Source organism: Delphinapterus leucas, chromosome 15, assembly GCF_059928025.1.
Source record: "Delphinapterus leucas isolate spDelLeu-1000000601 "Yukka" chromosome 15, BTC_Dleu_Yukka2, whole genome shotgun sequence".
Lineage (NCBI taxonomy): Eukaryota > Metazoa > Chordata > Mammalia > Artiodactyla > Monodontidae > Delphinapterus > Delphinapterus leucas.
Window position 1 is genome coordinate 73,396,620 of NC_143143.1, and position 15,750 is coordinate 73,412,369.

At 44.1% G+C, this 15,750-nt stretch overlaps 1 protein-coding gene and 1 long non-coding RNA gene across 3 annotated transcripts in view; one reads left to right on the plus strand and one right to left on the minus strand.

Annotated features, from left to right (window-relative positions):
* Positions 1-2,211: 2,211 nt before the first annotated feature.
* PI3 (peptidase inhibitor 3) lies at positions 2,212-4,323 on the plus strand. Its single transcript, XM_022592975.2, has 3 exons — positions 2,212-2,366; positions 3,207-3,473; positions 3,694-4,323. Exons 1-2 carry the CDS (start codon positions 2,285-2,287, stop codon positions 3,470-3,472), a joined length of 348 nt encoding a protein of 115 aa, XP_022448683.1. The 5' UTR covers positions 2,212-2,284; the 3' UTR covers position 3,473; positions 3,694-4,323.
* A 6,016-nt stretch (positions 4,324-10,339) lies between these two features.
* Positions 10,340-15,750, minus strand: part of LOC149747501 (uncharacterized) — a 48,439-nt gene continuing 43,028 nt past the window's right edge. For both annotated transcript variants that reach the window (XR_016387930.1, XR_016387929.1), the window contains one exon: positions 10,340-15,080. This is a non-coding gene — a long non-coding RNA (uncharacterized LOC149747501). The remainder of the gene's footprint in view (positions 15,081-15,750) is intronic.

The following is a 15,750-nucleotide window of genomic DNA, read 5'->3' on the forward strand; positions in this document are numbered from 1 at the left end:
CGTGCCCCAGTCTGGGAAGATGCCACATGCCGCGGAGCTGCTGGGCCCGTGAGCCATGGCTGCTGAGCCTGCGCGTCCAGAGCCTGTGCTCCGCAACGGGAGAGGCCACAGCAGTGAGGGGCCCGCGTATCGCAAAAAAAAAAAATTATTTATAAACCGTATCACAGACAAAGGACCTTTCTCTATAATAGATAAAGAGTGCTTAGAAATTAAGAAGAAAAAGGTTAATGACTATATAGGAAAATGAGCAAAAGAAATGAAGTTTTCAGGTAAAGAAATATAAGTGGCTTTTAAAATATGAAGAAATGCTTGAAATAATTCATGATAGAGAAATGCTAACTAAAAACTTCAGCAATGTATCACTTCTCACCCATCAGATTGATAAAAATCTAAAAGATTTTGCTCATGTTCAATTTTACTAGCTGATCCAAATTTACTTTCAAATAGGTTGCATGAATATATACTCTCACTAGTAATGTGTGAGAGTTTCTTTTCTCTACAGATCAACAAGAAAAAGATGGACCACCCAATTAGAAATGAACAAGATGCTTGAATTAACAGAAAATTAGAAAATCCAGGAAAGTGTTACCTCTGTGGAGGATGGAGAGGGAAGAAATTGGATAGGAGTAAAGTCTAATAGGGTAATAAGCTGTAGAGTAAATAGTCTCCTTTTTCACCTGGCACGTGAGTACAGGCTTCCATTGTAATGCTTTAATTCTTTAAAGAATATAGGTATGTTCTACACAATTCTTTTGTTTGTATAGCTTACTTTGCAGTGAGCTTTTTTAAATTTTTTTTTTAAAGTATCCTGCAGACTCTAATGTTCTGACATTTGTTTATATCTCCTTAGTGTTTCAGCATTGGTGGGCATGTGGTCCGAGTCCAAAGAGACAAAGGTGAAGATTTAAACAACTGGTTTACTATAAAATAATTAGTTTGCTTCAATCCCTGTCTCACCCAGAACTCAACTGTCATTTCCACACTTCAGGTTCTGTCCCTGACAACACCCAACTCCTGGGTATTCATTTTTATTACTCTGAACTATGGTAGCAATGACAAAATACCTTCTCAGACTAGCTTAGGCAGAAAGCCAGTTTATTGGGTCATAACTGAACTAGGGGAAGGGTGAGGGAAGAGTTGCTCTCAAGATAAAGGGGAATGAAGGGCTGGCTTGTGCCTTCCGATTCCTCTCTCACCATCATTTCTCTGATTTTCTAAGTGAATTAGTTTCCTTTTTCTTGCACAGTTAACCTACTCCCAGACTGGAACCATAGCTTCTGGAGTTCCCAGGCTCATCTCTACCACCTTTACCAAAAGGAGGGACTTCCCCCTTCCCCTTAGTGTCTATTCAAATAAAGGATGTCAGTAGACCTGAGACACACACACACACACACACACACACACGCACCCTGCTGTGACTGGGGGTCAGGCTTTCATGATCAGCAGTCCCCATTAGATTCCTAAGTTGATGGTACAAAGAAACAAGAGTTCTTCAGAAGAAACAGCATGCTGTTCTAAGAAGGAGGAAGCCATGTTGGATGTATGCACTGTAGATGTCCACCTTATAGATGATTTATATTTTCTTCCTTTTATTTTATGGGTGTTTTCTCTCTTCTGACTGTGATTTCAAGGGCATCATGCCATTCCAGACGTCAAATTCCACCTTCCCTGTTACTTTCTTGGGGCATTTCAGAGACTACCTGTGAAATGGAAAAGTATACTGATTGGTCATTAGACGTCCAAGGCAAACATGCCTTTGAGAGTTTTTCTTGGGGTTAGGGGAGAATGAAAGAAAAGCCCAGCTTGATGCTGGGAGGGGTAAACTGTTAGGGTAGGTCTGGGTGGGTCTTGCAGGAACAGGGAGTAACTGGGGAACACCTTGGCTATGAAAACTGAACACCAGACCTACCACTGACTTGTTAAATGACCATGGGTGATTCCTTTCTGTTCTTTGGGCTCCATATTCTTTCTATTCTAAGTATGAAGAATTTGGCTGTAATGGTGCCCAAGGGCCAGCCAGCCCTGCTTCTCTGTGAGAAAGTGAGATAGCTATTGGGGCTGTCAGAGATGATGCAACAGTAACTGCCATTTCTCCCTGTAAATAATCCTTGGGGAAGGGCCCAAGGTACTTCCCAGGATGGAGGTGGATATTTCCTGGTAGAACTAAGAAAATGCATCCCTTGTTCCTTGTGAAACCACAGACCCACCCTTGGCACCCAGCCAAGCTGGAGCTGCATAAAACTAGGTTTGGCCTCAGCTCTTAGCCATTCACCTTCTTGACAACATGAAGTCCAGAAACGTCTTTATCCTGGTGGTAGTACTTCTTGTCCTTGGGACGCTGGTGGCACAGGCAGCTGTCGCAAGAGGTGAATAGGGAAGTGGCCTGGGTGGGGCTGGGTTGGGTTGAGGAGAGGATGTTGGAGGCAGCCTGGGTACTGACAGGGGGTACTTCCAGAGCAGCAGGCAGGGCTAGAGCCCACTCTTCAGCCTGGACAGTAGGTTTCCAGCGTATCCAGAGAAGGAGGAAGTTGCCTACTAGGCTCTACATGCTTTCCACCCCAGGACTGAGATATCAGGGCTGTTTGTGGAAGGAGTGTTGTTACATGACCTTGGCCTCAAGTGTTGATACTTGGACAGAACGTTCAGTGAAGTGAGGGGTCCCAGGAATCTGGTCCCTGGGTGTGGGGTCTGTCCCCTGCCTGTCTGCCCCGTAGAATCATCTGTCATCGGTCCTCTAAGAGAAGGTTAAGAACCAACAGGGCCTCAAAAATCATGTAGTTTGAAGACCCCTATTTTCCAAAGGAGGACATTGAGATGTAGGGAGGGGTGAGGATTTGTCAAGACAATCTCCAGAGCCAGGATGGAGCTCAGGTCTCCTGGTAAGTGTCTCACGGCTCCTTTTCCTTCCATTAAGTTTCCTCAGAGATGCCAAAGTGACACCTCTGAAAGACACTTCAGTCTGGCATATCCTCGTGAGGGCCCTAGGACCCAGAATGGAGGGTGAGGGGAAGAAATGGACACCCGAGGAACCCCGGTCCCAGCCTTCCAAGAGCACAGACCCCAGCTAGCCCTGGTGACCCTCCCCTATCTCAAGTCACATTTTGAGGGACACTGCAGTGAACAGTGGCTGGACCTGGAGGAAAGACTAGATAGTTAAAGCAGATACACTGTTCTAAATGTGGGGATATTTCTTTGTTGTCCTAAAGGTCAAGGCACTACGAAAGGCAATGTTCTGATCAAAGGACAAGATCCAGTCAAAGGCCAAGATCCAGTCAAAGGTCAAGATCCAGTCAAAGGTCAAGAAGGTCCAGTCAGATTCCCATGGATCCCTAAGCCTGGCTCCTGCCCCAGGACTCTGTTCCAGTGCCCCATGTTAAATCCCCCTAACAAATGTTTCAGAGATGCTCAATGCCTGGGGGCCAAGAAGTGCTGTGTGAGCTATTGCGGGAATGCCTGTGTGAATCCCCGGTGAGGTGAGAACTGGGTGGAGGAAGAGGTGACCTGTGAAGGCACAGAAAGGCTGAGAGGTGGAGAGTGATCCTAGGTTGGTGGGGGAGAGGACATGGGGAGGTGATGGAGAGACCGAGGGGTCTCGTCCTGAGAGAGATGACAAGTGGACTTGGTCCTGCCTCCCACTGCCTCTGAGTCTTTGACCTGCTGAATCACATCTCTGATTCTCTTTTCTCCTACCAGGTGGAGTCTGTTCTTGCTGCACCTGTGAAGTCCCCAGGGATGCAGATCCTGGTGCCTGTAGCACTACTCATTCTTCCTTTCATTCGGGTGCCCAAACCTGGGATGCCTCTCTCATGGACTTTCCAATAAAAGACCATTTTCTACTCCATTTGTTTCTGGCTCCTATGACTTCTGGGCTCCTGGAAGCTCTGGGGAGATGGGTGTGGAGTTGGGACTTCCAGTCCCCAGTGGCGAGTGGAGAGGAACCCATGGTAGATGTTACTGATGTGTGAAGGAGAGCGGGGGCAGGAACGAAAGGCCCATTCCTAGGGTTCACTGTAGAAATCCAATAATCAACCCAAGAACTGCAGCCTCTATTTCACCAGGAAATGGAAACCTAGACATTTTGCCTTTGGCCTTGGACCGGGGAAATAAAACCCAAAACCTTCCCAATTGACCCCTACTTCTGACCTGGCTATGATCAACCCTGTCAGTGTGACTAGCCAACCCTTGTGGCTAAATCTACAGCTCCCTCCTTTTCCTTTCATGTTTCCCAGGGATCTATGTCCTCCCAAGAAGACATAGAAACACATGCTGGGAAATCCCTGCTCATGAAGCATTTCTCCTATTCATGCCTGAGATGCCTCCAATAACACATAATTCCTTTGGGTTAAGCAATATCCTCTCCCAGCTTTCTATTTTAAGATGTGAATGAGGATGCAAGACACACTGAGTCCCTGATCCTTTCTTGTGATTGCTGAATAATGTCCTCTGGAGATGTACAAGTTGGGGTAGAGCAGACTCGAGGAGTGAAGACAGCAGAAGGGCGTATGTTGGGCAGACTTGGATGACCTCGTGGCTCTGCTGTTGGCTCACCTGCCCCACTGTCCTTGGGCAATGACGTTCTCAGGGAAGGTCAAAGCCACAGGGGGAGGAGCATTTGGGGTGAAGTGGGCAGAGCACAGGTTTGGGCGTCAGGAGACCTGAGTTCTAGCCCCAGCCTCCTCCCCAATTGTTGGATGACCTCAGACAAATCTCTGAGCCTCAGTTGTCTACTCATTCTGAGGGGGGTTGAATGAAATTATTCTGGAAATATAATAATGAATGTCAGTTCAGCCCTGACATTATGGCCCTGAAACACCTCTTCTTTCTGTGTGTGTGTTGGGCTCCTGCTAGAGGGGAGGTGGGGAGCAGAGGCTTTGTTGGGGGTGAGAGAACAGAGAGCCCGCTGCCCCTTGGTCCCTCCCAGGGGCCTACAAGCCAGGGTTTTCCTCTCATTCTCCAGGGGATGGGCTGGACTGCGCATCTTGGAGCACAGGTGAGAGCAGTGGCTAAACTTCTGGCCTGACAAACACGTAATACACCATTGGTGGTAAGGACAGTTTCTGTGTTTTACTGTTTTCTCTGTTCCAGATCCTGTACTAAATGTTATCTGTATTGTCTTATTTATTTTTCATTAGAGCTCTCTCAGATGGGTAGTACACACATCTTTAATTTTGTTAAGAGTTTGAAGCCATGAAAGCTTCACTTAATCACCCAAAGACACACAGTGAGTATGTGATGATAAATCCTATTTAAAAATTAAGCTAAATCCTATTTTTATTTTTAATTTTTTTGGCTGCACCATGTGGTTTATAAGATCTTAGCTCCCCAACCAGGGATTGAACCCCAGCCCACGGCAGTGAAAGCGCTGAGTCCTAACCACTGGACTGCCAGGGAATTCCCATAAATCCTATTTTTATTATAAACTAGCAATAATCAGAAAATGGAATGGAAAAAAATTCCCACTTATAATATCAACACAATTAAACCGCTCAACAAATAAACTTAATAAGAGACAGGCAGAACTTTAAAAAAGAAATGTAAACAAGTGTTCATGTAGCACATAAAAAAGTCTTGAATAAATAATTAACATGCTCCCGAATGTGGAGATTCTGTATGGTGAAGATAGCAGTATTTACCCCTTCGATTTTGTCTCTTTTCCCCCAGCTTTATTTATTTATTATTATTTTAAAATAAATTTATTTATTTATTTATTTTGGGCTGCGTTGGGTCTTCCTTGCTGTGCACAGCCTTCCTGTAGTTGTGGCGAACGGGGGCTGCTCTTCGTTGCGGTGCGTGGGCTTCTCATTGTGGTGGCTTCTCTTGTTGCAGAGCATGGGCTCTAGGCGTGTGGGCTTCAGTAGTTGCTGTGCGTGGGCTCAGTAGTGGTGGCGTGCGGACTTCAGTAGTTGTGGCTCGCAGGGTCTAGAACACAGGCTCAGTAGTTGTGGCGCACGGGCTTAGTCGCTCCGTGGCACGTGGGATCTTCCTAGACCAGGGCTTGAACGCGTGTCCCCTGCATTGGCAGCCGGATTCTTAACCACGGCACCACAACGGAAGCCCCCCTCCCCCCGCCTTTAATGAGATAAAAATTGACATATGACATGAATGTTTGAGGTGTACAATGTGGTGATTTGATACATGTATACTCTGCAAAATGTTTACCACAATAAGAATAGTTAAATCCTTCACGTCATGTAATTACCATTTTGTTTTTGCTGTTGTTATGATGAAAATATTAAAGCTCTACTTTCATAGCAACTTTCAAGGATAAAATACTTTTGTCCCTGCACACCCTCCCTTGGTGATTTTGGCACCGGATTTACAAAACAATCCAAGCAAGGGGTTAGGGACAAAGAAAAGTCTGTGGGTAGATGTACTTTCCCCCCCACCCTTTTTTTTTAACATCTTTATTGGGGTATAATTGCTTTACAATGGTGTGTTAGTTTCTGCTTTATAACAAGGTGAATCAGTTATACATATACATATGTCCCCATATCTCTTCCCTCTTGCAACTCCCTCCCTCCCACCCTCCCTATCCCACTCCTCTAGGTGGTCACAAAGCACCAAGCTGATCTCCCTGTGCTATGCGGCTGCTTCCCACTAGCTATCTATTTTACGTTTGGTAGTGTATATATGTCCATGCCACTCTCTCACTTTGTCCCAGCTTACCCTTCCCCCTCCCCGTATCCTCAAGTCCATTCTCTAGCAGGTCTGCATCTTTATTCCTGTCTTGCCCCTAGGTTCTTCTGACCATTATTTTTCTTTTTTCTTTTTTTTAGATTCCATATATATGTGTTAGTATATGGTATTTGTTTTTCTCTTTCTGACTTACTTCACTCTGTATGACAGTCTCTAGGTCATCCACCTCACTACAAATAACTCAGTTTCGTTCCTTTTTATGGCTGAGTAATATTCCATTGTATATATGTACCACATCTTCTTTATCCGTTCATCTGTCGATGGACACTTAGGTGGCTTCCATGTCCTGGCTATTGTAAATAGAGCTGCAATGGACATTTTGGTACATGACTCTTTTTGAATTATGGTTTTCTCAGGGTATATGCCCAGTAGTGGGATTGCTGGGTCGTATGGTAGTTCTATTTGTAGTTTTTTAAGGAACCTCCATACTGTTCTCCATAGTGGCTGTATCAATTTACATTCCCACCAACAGTTCAAGACGGTTCCCTTTTCTCCACACCCTCTCCAGCATTTATTGTTTGTAGATTTTTTGATGATGGTCATTCTGACCGGTGTGAGATGACATATCATTGTAGTTTTGATTTGCATTTCTCTAATGATTAATGATGTTGAACATTCTTTCATGTGTTTGTTGGCAATCTGTATATCTTCTTTGGAGAAATGTCTATTTAGGTCTTCTGCCCATTTTTGGATTGGGCTGTTTGTTTTTTTGATATTGAGCTGAATGAGTTGCTTGTATGTTTTGGAGATTAATCCTTTGTCAGTTGCTTCATTTGCAAATGTTTTCTCCCATTCTGAGGGATGTCTTTTGGTCTTGTTTATGGTTTCCTTTGCTGTGCAAAAGCTTTTAAGTTTCATAAGGTCCCATTTGTTTATTTTTGTTTTTATTTCCATTTCTCTAGGAGGTGGGTCAAAAAGGATCTTGCTGTGATTTATGTCATGGAGTGTTCTGCCTATGTTTTCCTCTAAGAGTTTGATGGTGTCTGGCGTTACATTTAGGTCTTCAATCCATTTTGAGTTTATTTTTGTGTATGGTGTTAGGGAGTATTCTAATTTCATTCTTTTACATGTAGCTGTCCAGTTTTCCCAGCACCACTTATTGAAGAGACTGTCTTTTCTCCACTGTATATTCTTGCCTCCTTTATCAAAGATAAAGTGACCATATGTGCATGGGTTTATCTCTGGGCTTTCTATCCTGTTCCATTGATCTATATTTCTGTTTTTGTGCCAGTACCATACTGCCTTGATTACTGTAGCTTTGTAGTATAGTCTGAAGTCAGGGAGCCTGATTCCTCCAGCTCCGTTTTTCTTTCTCAAGATTGCTTTGGCTATTCGGGGTCTTTTGTGTTTCCATACAAATTGTGAAACTTTTTGTTCTAGTTCTGTGAAAAATGCCAGTGGTAGTTTGATAGTGATTGCACTGCATCTGTAGATTGCTTTGGGTAGTAGAGTCATTTTCACAATGTTGATTCTTCCAATCCAAGAACATGATATATCTCTCCATCAATTTGTATCATCTTTAATTTCTTTCATCAGTGTCTTATAATTTTCTGCATGCAGGTCTTTTTTCTGCTTAGGTAGGTTTATTCCTAGATATTTTACTCTTTTTGTTGCAGTGGTAAATGGGAGTGTTTTCTTAATTTCACTTTCAGATTTTTCATCATTGTTTTATATCAATTTTATGGGGAGAAATTTAGGAAGAAATGCCTTTCACAATTTCAGTCAGCAAATCAGGGCCACCAAGATCTGGTTCCCTGTTTCCTAGACCAGTGTTCATTCTACCTTCCCATGGAACTGGCTATTTTGATTAAATTGTTACAAATGTAAATTTCTCTGATTCCAGCTGATGCCTAAACATTTGTCTCCTGGCAGCTGGAGCCCACTAGTATTTTTAATCATTTATAGTGTGAAGGGGAGTTATTAATTCAAAGAAATAAGGGGTTCATGGCATGATAAGGGGCCCATTTTGGGAGACATGACTTTGGACCAGGTATCCATTGGTCCCATGTCCTCATTTGGGCCAGGTTCTGCTCATCTGGGAGCCTGTACCTGGGCAGGGAAGAGAGTCTTTTCATCCCCATTCAGACATCCAGCCTCACATTCCGTCCAGGTACCCCCTGTTCTCTGACTCCCTTCCGGATTTCAGAAGCAGGCAATACTGTGTTGTCACCCAGACCTCTGCTCTGATCCACTTAGACTCAGAAAAGTTCCACACACTCTCTGAACCTCACTGACACCATCTGTAAAAGAGAAGGCCAGAGCACATGGAGGTTTTCGAACTCTTTGCACTAAAACTCCACAAACGACCTAGAACCTAATACAGGCATATCTGACCATGTGAGTAACTCTGGGGAGGAAGTCAGGGGGAGGGTAAGAAAGTTGATTTGTTACTTCCAGGCACTATTAAGGTCACACACACACAAAAAGCCCTTTGAGCTACTCACAGTGGCTTGGTGAGAAGAACAGACATCAAACGTTCAGTGCCAGTGGAAGGATTCATATTCCTGCTCCCTACTTCCACCCACTGGATCCAGCATCCGCCAAACTTGAGCGCCCCCCTGAGGCTGGGAGCCCTCTGCCCGTCTCTGAGGTTTCATGCTCAGTCCCGGGGGCAGAACAACTGAGCAGTCACTGCAAAGTTTACAGAGAACTCTAAGTACTTCTTATGCCCTATCTAGAACAGGAGCAAGGACATGACACTCTCTTCCCACTGGGCATATGTGTCATCCTTCTCAGGGGTGCCAGTCCTCGGAGGCAAAAACATGCACCCACTGGTTATCAGCTCTTGGCAATTCCTTGATCACACAGCCTTCCATCTAGTTAGAACAGACAGTACACTCTGAGATTATCATGAACCGCTTCTTTACATTGAACATGAAAAACCTGAGGCCCAGAGAGGATGATGAAGGGCTTCCCAAAGTCACAGAGTGCTCCCCCCGGCCATGCCGTGTCCAAAACCAAGATGTAGAGCTAACTTCTTAATAAGGTCACGTTGATGGTTTCACACGATTTGGATCTTGAAGGGTGGTCCCTAAGATGAGATCGATATTCTTGAGTGATGGAACAGTACAAGGAAATACGTTGATGGAAAAGTACAGTTAATGGGGAAGTTGGTTCATATGGAAGCAATTTGGCCGAGATGATCCTCTACAAATCCATCAAGTCAGCTTTTCTCAGTGTCAAGGCAGTTATTCTCAATGTCAAGGCAGTTATTCTCAATGGGGTCTTCACCCACTTATTCTTCCTTTTCAATGGTCTCAACTCCCTGTGTTTTCTACTTTTATCTCACAATATTCAGAAAAATGGCTCTGATAGAATCTTTCAGCCTCTTTCATTGTGGAAGGAACTGATGGAGCCCTTGGCGACAATCTCTCCAGCTCCCTCATTTTACAGTTGATAGAACTGAAGCCCAGAGAAGGGAAAGAATTATCCAAAGTTTTTAGCGAACTAAATATGTTTCAGTAAAATGCAGTGGAAACAAAATGCTTTTTGAAGTGGTGTTTTATGATCAATGAGATGGTACATCTTTCATATCGATTCAGGCGTTAACACTTTTTTTTTCCCTCTGTGAACTGCCTTTTCATGCACTTGTTGCCTTTTTTATTTAGCTGTTTTGATAAGTTTAATTGCTTTGTCACAGCTCTTCCTTTTAAATTTATTTTATTTATTTAAAAACTTAGGGCTTCCCTGGTGGCGCAGTGGTTGAGAGTCCGCCTGCCGATGCAGGGGACACGGGTTCGTGCCCCGGTCCGGGAGGATCCCACATGCCGCGGAGCGGCTGGGCCCGTGAGCCATGGCCGCTGGGCCTGTGCGTCTAGAGCCTGTGTTCCGCAACAGGAGGGGCCACAATAGTGAGAGGCCCCCGTACCGCAAAAAAATAAAAATAAAATAAATAAAATAAATAAAAATAAAACGTATTGAAGTATAGATGATTTACAATGGTGTGTTAATTTCTGCTATACAGCAAAGTGACTCAGTTATACTCAGCTATATATATTCTTTTTCATATTCTTTTCCATTATGGTTTATCACAGGGTATTGAATATAGTTCCCTGTGCTATAAAATAAGACCTTGTTGTTTATCCATCCTATATATAATAGTTTGCATCTGCTAATCCCAAACTCCCAATTCATTCCACCCCCACTGCCCTCCCCCTTGGCAACCACAAGTCTGTTCTCTATGTCTGTGAGTCTGTTTCTGTTTCATAGGTATGTTAATTAGTATCATATTTTAGATTCCACATACAAGTGATAGCATACGGTATTTGTCTTTCTCTTTCTGACTTAGCTCACTTAGTATGATAATCTCCATCCATGTTGCTGCAAATTTCATCCTTTTTTATGGCTGAGTAATATTCCATTGTACATATATATACCACATCTTCTTTTATCCATTCACCTGTCAATGGACATTTAGGTTGTTTCTATTGCCTTGGCTATTGTAAATAGTGCTGCTATGAACATAGGGGTTCACGTATCTTTGAATTATAGTTTCGTCTGGGTACATGCCAGGAGTGGGATTGCTGGATCATATGGCAACTCCATTTATGGTTTTTTGAGGAACTTCCATACTGTTTTCCATGGTGGCTGTACCAATTTACATTCCCACCAACAGTGTAAGAGGGTTCCCTCTTCTCCACACCCTCTCCAACATTTATTATTTGTAGAATTTTTAATCTTGGCCATTGTGACTGGTGTGAGGTGGTACTTCACTGTAGTTTTGATTAGCAAAATTGAAATATATTTGACATATAACACTGTGTAAATTTAAGGTGTGCCACATGTTAATTTGTTACACATATATTGAAATATGATTGCCATTGTAGTGATAATTAGCACCTCCATCATATTACATAATTATCTTATTTTTTTAGTGGATGGAATAATTACGTTCGAGTCTCTTAGCAAGTTTGATGATTATAATACAATATTTTTGTATATATTCACTCTACTGTGTGTTAGGTCTTTAGGACTTATTTACTACTCTTTACAAGTTTTTACCCTTAAATAACATCTCTCTTATCCCCCCTGTACCTTAGTAACCACCAATTTGCTCTGTTTATATGAGTTTGGCTTTTTTAGATTCCATATATAAATGATTTCATACAATATTCATCTTTCTCTGTCTGACTTTTCTCACTTAGCATAATGTGTTCAGGGTCTATCCATGTTGTTGTAAATGGCAGGCTTTCCTTCTTTTTCATGGCTGAATAATATGCCATTGTATACATGTATTTACATATACCACATCTTCTTTATCCATTCATCTGTTATGGGCACTCAGGTTGTTTCCATTCCTTGGCTATTGTGACAAATGTTGCTATAAACGTGGGAGTTTATATAGTATTTGTCTTTCTCTGACTTATTTCACCTAGCATAGTGTCCTCAAGATTCATCCATGTTGTCACAAATGGCAAGATTTCATATATATAACATTTATATATATGAATAATAAAAATGAACTATTGAAAAATCTGGAATTTAACGTAAAGAACTAAAAAAGGACAGAGTAAAACAAAGGACAACTAAAGGAAAATAATGATAAAGATAAAATCATTAAATTTCTAAAGTCAAGAATAGGAAAACAGTAAATCTAATTAATAAATCAAAATCCTATTTAAAAAAATTACAAAATAGTGAAACCACGAGCTACTTAACCTAGATTTAAAAAGGAAGAAAATATAAAATGGAAGGAAGCAGAAATAAATATAATTAAGTATAATGGTGGAAAGCACTATGGTATGAGAAAAAAAATGATCCTGAGACTACTTTGCAGACTCGCTTCTTTTCTCACCCTTTTGGCTGCTCTCCTGGTCCCATGGTCCTGAGGACGAGGAGTCTGCGAGAGGGATGAGGCAGCTGGGCGACACCCACGTGCTTGCTGTTTGGGTGAGTTTCTATCTTTCCTGAAATACAATCAAGCTGTTATTTTCAAGGCTCATGGTGAACAATGTTTCAGTTTTACTAATTGGGGCTGCAAACAAAGTTCATGATATTTAGAATACAGACCCTTTAAGTAGCTGCTCTGCCAAACCAATCAGACAGAATTTTTCTAAACTTGAACTACATCTCAGAGAGGATAGGCCAGGCAGAACTGGAAGAGAGCAGTGAAGATGCACAGAGGAAAAGCACAGTATCTTGGTAGTACCTTCCCTGTGTGACCGTGAATGGACAAGTGCCACCACTGTGGCCTGAGAAGGGTGTGGTGATGCTCAGGAAAGAGGGTTTGGGTCACACCACCAGGTAAGCCACGGAGAGTCGCGTTGATGGTAGCTGAGGTCAAGGAGACTAGAATGGGGTGATGAGAAGAGGGGTGATGTTGATGAGCAGTTGCAGCCCTGGCACCAATCACAGGGGCTGGGGCTGTAGTTTGCTTCACTGACCTTCATCCTCTATGGTTTCCTGCAGGAAGAAAGCCCACCAGAGCTGTTCCCAAATGCATACGGAGATGTGAATTCCCGCAGCAGAAGGAGATGTGCAGCTCAGACCCCCTTCAGGAAGCAACTCGCCACCCAGCTTCGAGGAGTGTGTTAGCTGATCACAGACAGCAAGTGCTTCTCAGCCACAACCTGGTAATTGAGCTGAGGTCACACGATACCCAGGGGACCTCTGGCCAGGGACAGAGTAAGGCTGTGGTTCAAGGGTCTCTCCTTTTCTGCCTAAGGTAGGACCTCTCTAATGGAAAATCCTTGCTCCAAAGCTTCCCCAGTGGGCTGGCAGGGATGAGGTCAGGTCAGCACAGTGATGTTCCTGGTACCTAGTCCTGCTTCCACTCCTTCCCTTTCACAGGTGTTACTTTGCCATGAAACTTGTGCTCCTAACTCTGTCTCAGCTCCTGCTCCCCTGAGAATGCAATCTGCAAAACGTGGCTCATGGAATTATCAGGATTCAGGCTCAGGGCATTGTGAGAATGAGTGTCGAGGCAGCGTGATCACAGCCAACAACAGCTCAACAACTGTGTGATGTGGACACCTCTGCTGTGGTCCTGGACACTCACCGCAGCCACCAATGCCCCTGGTTGGGTGCTGCTGTGCATGACAATACTGCATTGCCCTGGGAAAGGCTGCCCCTTGGTCCTTGCTGCTTCGGGTCACTCAGTGGAGATCTAAGTGTCAGGTGGGAGCATCACATTTGCCAAGCATCTTAGCGCAGCCCGAGGTATCAGAGTGAAGGAAAGTGACCCTTTGCAATGGGAAGCCAGAATGTCCATCAAGAGTCAAATATGAACTCAAAAGGGAGGTACCAAAATGTAGTGGGCAGTCAACAAACGTCAAATACCCTCCATGAAACTCCAGAGACTTTTCACATTGGCAGTTACAAGGAGAACAGCACAAATGTTGCCACCTCTGAAACAGAAGGCCACACTCCCTAGTCACCATGGAAATGTCCCTGGGAAAGTGCCTTCTCTTATCGGACCAGACAGCAAGACACCTCTTCTATCAGTTTCTCTATGAGCAGTAATTTCTTTCACAAGGTCACTTTTAATGGACCTGAATCATTTTTCTGCCCCTATTTTAATCCCAGGTTATCTTCCCAGCTTTTCCACATTAGATGGTCCTTGGTCTTCCCTAGTCTGCAGCTGAATGTTTTTAGATACTAAGGCACTAATTCTTCAATAATACTTGTCCCAGAGTTGTTTCCTCCTGAATCACGCTAGAGCACCCCACCGCTGCCTCCGGTCAGGATGATGTCACATCTTGTCCAGCCAACACTGCCAAAGCCTTGGACATCCGTCGCGCTTCTCTCCCTGGAAGTAAGATGCTGCAGCCATTGGCTGCCAGGAGAAATCCTCGCTTCTTCCTTTCTCTGTGTCTGCTTCTAACAATCACTAGTCCTCACATCCACGATGGCGTTTTGTGCTTGGGTTCTTTTTTTTTTTTTTTTTTTTTTTTTTTGCGGTACGCGGGCCTCTCACTGTTGTGGCCTCTCCCGTTGTGGAGCACAGGCTCCGGACGCGCAGGCTCAGCGGCCATGGCTCACGGGCCCAGCCACTCCGTGGCATATGGGATCTTCCCGGACCGGGGCACGAACCCGCGTCCCCTGCATCGGCAGGCGGACTCTCAACCACTGCGCCACCAGGGAAGCCCTGTGCTTGGGTTCTTAAAACAAGAACTCCTGCATATGTGGTGGCTGAAAAGAAGGAAGAGGGAACAGGCATCTGGACTTTCTAGCTTCCATGGGGAATGTGGCCTCAGCCCCCCACTCCCAAGACTGACCTTGTCCGATACTCCCTCATTATAGGAAGGGTGTGTGTACCTTAGAAGTCAAGACATGAAAGTTGTCTAAAGCATTCTCATTCTCACTGTGAGCATGGGAGCCTCTGCTCTGCAGCCTCCTCTTCGTTCTGTGCTCTGGTCCCAGCTTCTGGCCTGTAGTTTAACCAGCTGTTAAAAGGAAAGGGGATTGGATGGAACAGGTCTCCAATATTCTCTAAACCACCTACTGCCTCATGACACTCTGCACGTCATGGTGAGGAGAGAACAAGGATCATGGGAAAGGTGAGAACTTCTGGGGCTGCATGACATTAGTGAAATCATCAAGAGATGCTCGCTGAAGTTCCCAGAACAGGCATTGCAGCCAGAAAACTTGTGGTTCATTGGGAACAGCTCAACTGCTTCAAATCTGACTTAAGGTAAACTAGTTAGCCTGTAGTTGAGTTTTTTGCTCTCATGGAGCAGCAGCTTCCTCCTAATTGCTTACCACCAAAATCTCCACTGTTTTTTTAATTTTTTTAATAAATTTATTTATTTAATTTGTTTATTTTTGGTTGTGTTGGGTCTCCGTTGCTGCATGCAGGCTTTCTCTAGTTACGAGCGGGGGCTACATTTCGTTGCGGTGTGTGAACTTCGAATTGCGGTGGCTTCTCTTGTTGCGGAGCACGGGCTCTAGGCCCGTGGGCTTCAATAGTTGTGGCTCGCGGGCTCTAGAGCACAGGCTCAGTAGTTGTGGCCACTGGCTTAGTTGCTCCATGGCATGTGGATCTTCCTGGACCAGGGCTCAAACCCATGTCCCCTGCATTGGCAGGCGGACCCTTAACCACTGCGCCACCAGGGA

Excerpts from the sequence above, each read along its gene's own strand:
- PI3 (XM_022592975.2), top strand. The coding sequence starts at position 2,285 with ATGAAGTCCAGAAACGTCTTTATCCTGGTGGTAGTACTTCTTGTCCTT. Across the intron at positions 2,367-3,206 it reads ACAGGCAGCTGTCGCAAGAG|GTCAAGGCACTACGAAAGGC; the intron begins GTGAATAGGGAA and ends GTTGTCCTAAAG.